Source organism: Etheostoma spectabile, chromosome 1 (assembly GCF_008692095.1).
Source record: "Etheostoma spectabile isolate EspeVRDwgs_2016 chromosome 1, UIUC_Espe_1.0, whole genome shotgun sequence".
Classification (NCBI taxonomy): domain Eukaryota; kingdom Metazoa; phylum Chordata; class Actinopteri; order Perciformes; family Percidae; genus Etheostoma; species Etheostoma spectabile.
The window spans coordinates 23,505,609-23,506,475 of record NC_045733.1 but is presented as its reverse complement, the minus strand read 5'-3'; the positions used below and the strand labels follow the sequence as shown (position 1 = coordinate 23,506,475).

The following is an 867-nucleotide window of genomic DNA, read 5'->3' as shown; positions in this document are numbered from 1 at the left end:
TGTTTATGTGTGTGTGTGTTTGTCTATGTGTCTGTGTGGGTGTTTGTCTATGTATGTGTGTGTGTGTGTGTGTGTGTCTATGCGTCTGTACAGTATGTGTGCGTTGTATTATTGCATATTAAACATATTCTTTGTAAATCTCATTAAGGCTAACCCCCTAACCCCTAACCCTTTAACCCTAACCCCCTAACCCCTAACCCCCTAACCCTAAACGAGGGTTAAAACCTGCAGCAAACAGGTGCGTCTTAAGTAGCGATTTAAACATTTGTAAGGTCTGTGCAGCTTTAATATCCATGGAGGGGTTGTTCCATAGGGTGGGGGGCGCCCACTGCATGGGGGGGTTGTTCCATAGGGTGGGGGGCGCCCACTGTATGGGGGGGTTGTTCCATAGGGTGGGGGGCGCCCACTGCAAAGGCTCTATCGCCCTTATTTTTTTTTGTGGTTCCACATGTAAATTCTTGATAAATCCCGACTTTTGCGAGGAACGTTGCAACCGCAAATTTCCCTCTGCTTCACACAGGTTTTTCTAATTTGTCGGTCTCTGTGTCTCTTCAGGCCCGAGTGCTGTTTCCTGTCGTTTAAGGGCTTGGATGCAGAAGCTGCTTCCGCCAAGTTCCAGCTGGATTTGGGCTTCAGGATGCTCTCAAGTGGCCGAGCAGATCTGGTCCAGCAGGCCACACAGCTTCTGGGAGCCGAGGGGGTTAACACCATGGACGACCAGGTGAGGTGGGGGGTGGGGTCCTATTAAAAGGTCCTATGACACTTTGGATGGTTTTATACAGACCTTAGTGGTCCCTGTTGTGGTGTGTGGGGGGAAGGAGGACCCAAACGCAGAGGAGAGCAGGCAGGAGGGAGCTTCACAAACAG

General features: G+C 50.4%; 1 protein-coding gene across 1 annotated transcript in view; it reads left to right on the top strand.

The window, feature by feature from the left end:
- The window catches only part of LOC116690741 (ankyrin repeat and BTB/POZ domain-containing protein 2), a 92,697-nt gene that overhangs the window by 47,561 nt on the left and 44,269 nt on the right, over positions 1 to 867 (top strand). Inside the window, exon 6 of the mRNA XM_032517908.1 lies at positions 556 to 721. Coding sequence (XP_032373799.1) covers positions 556 to 721 — 166 coding nt within the window. The remainder of the gene's footprint in view (positions 1 to 555; positions 722 to 867) is intronic.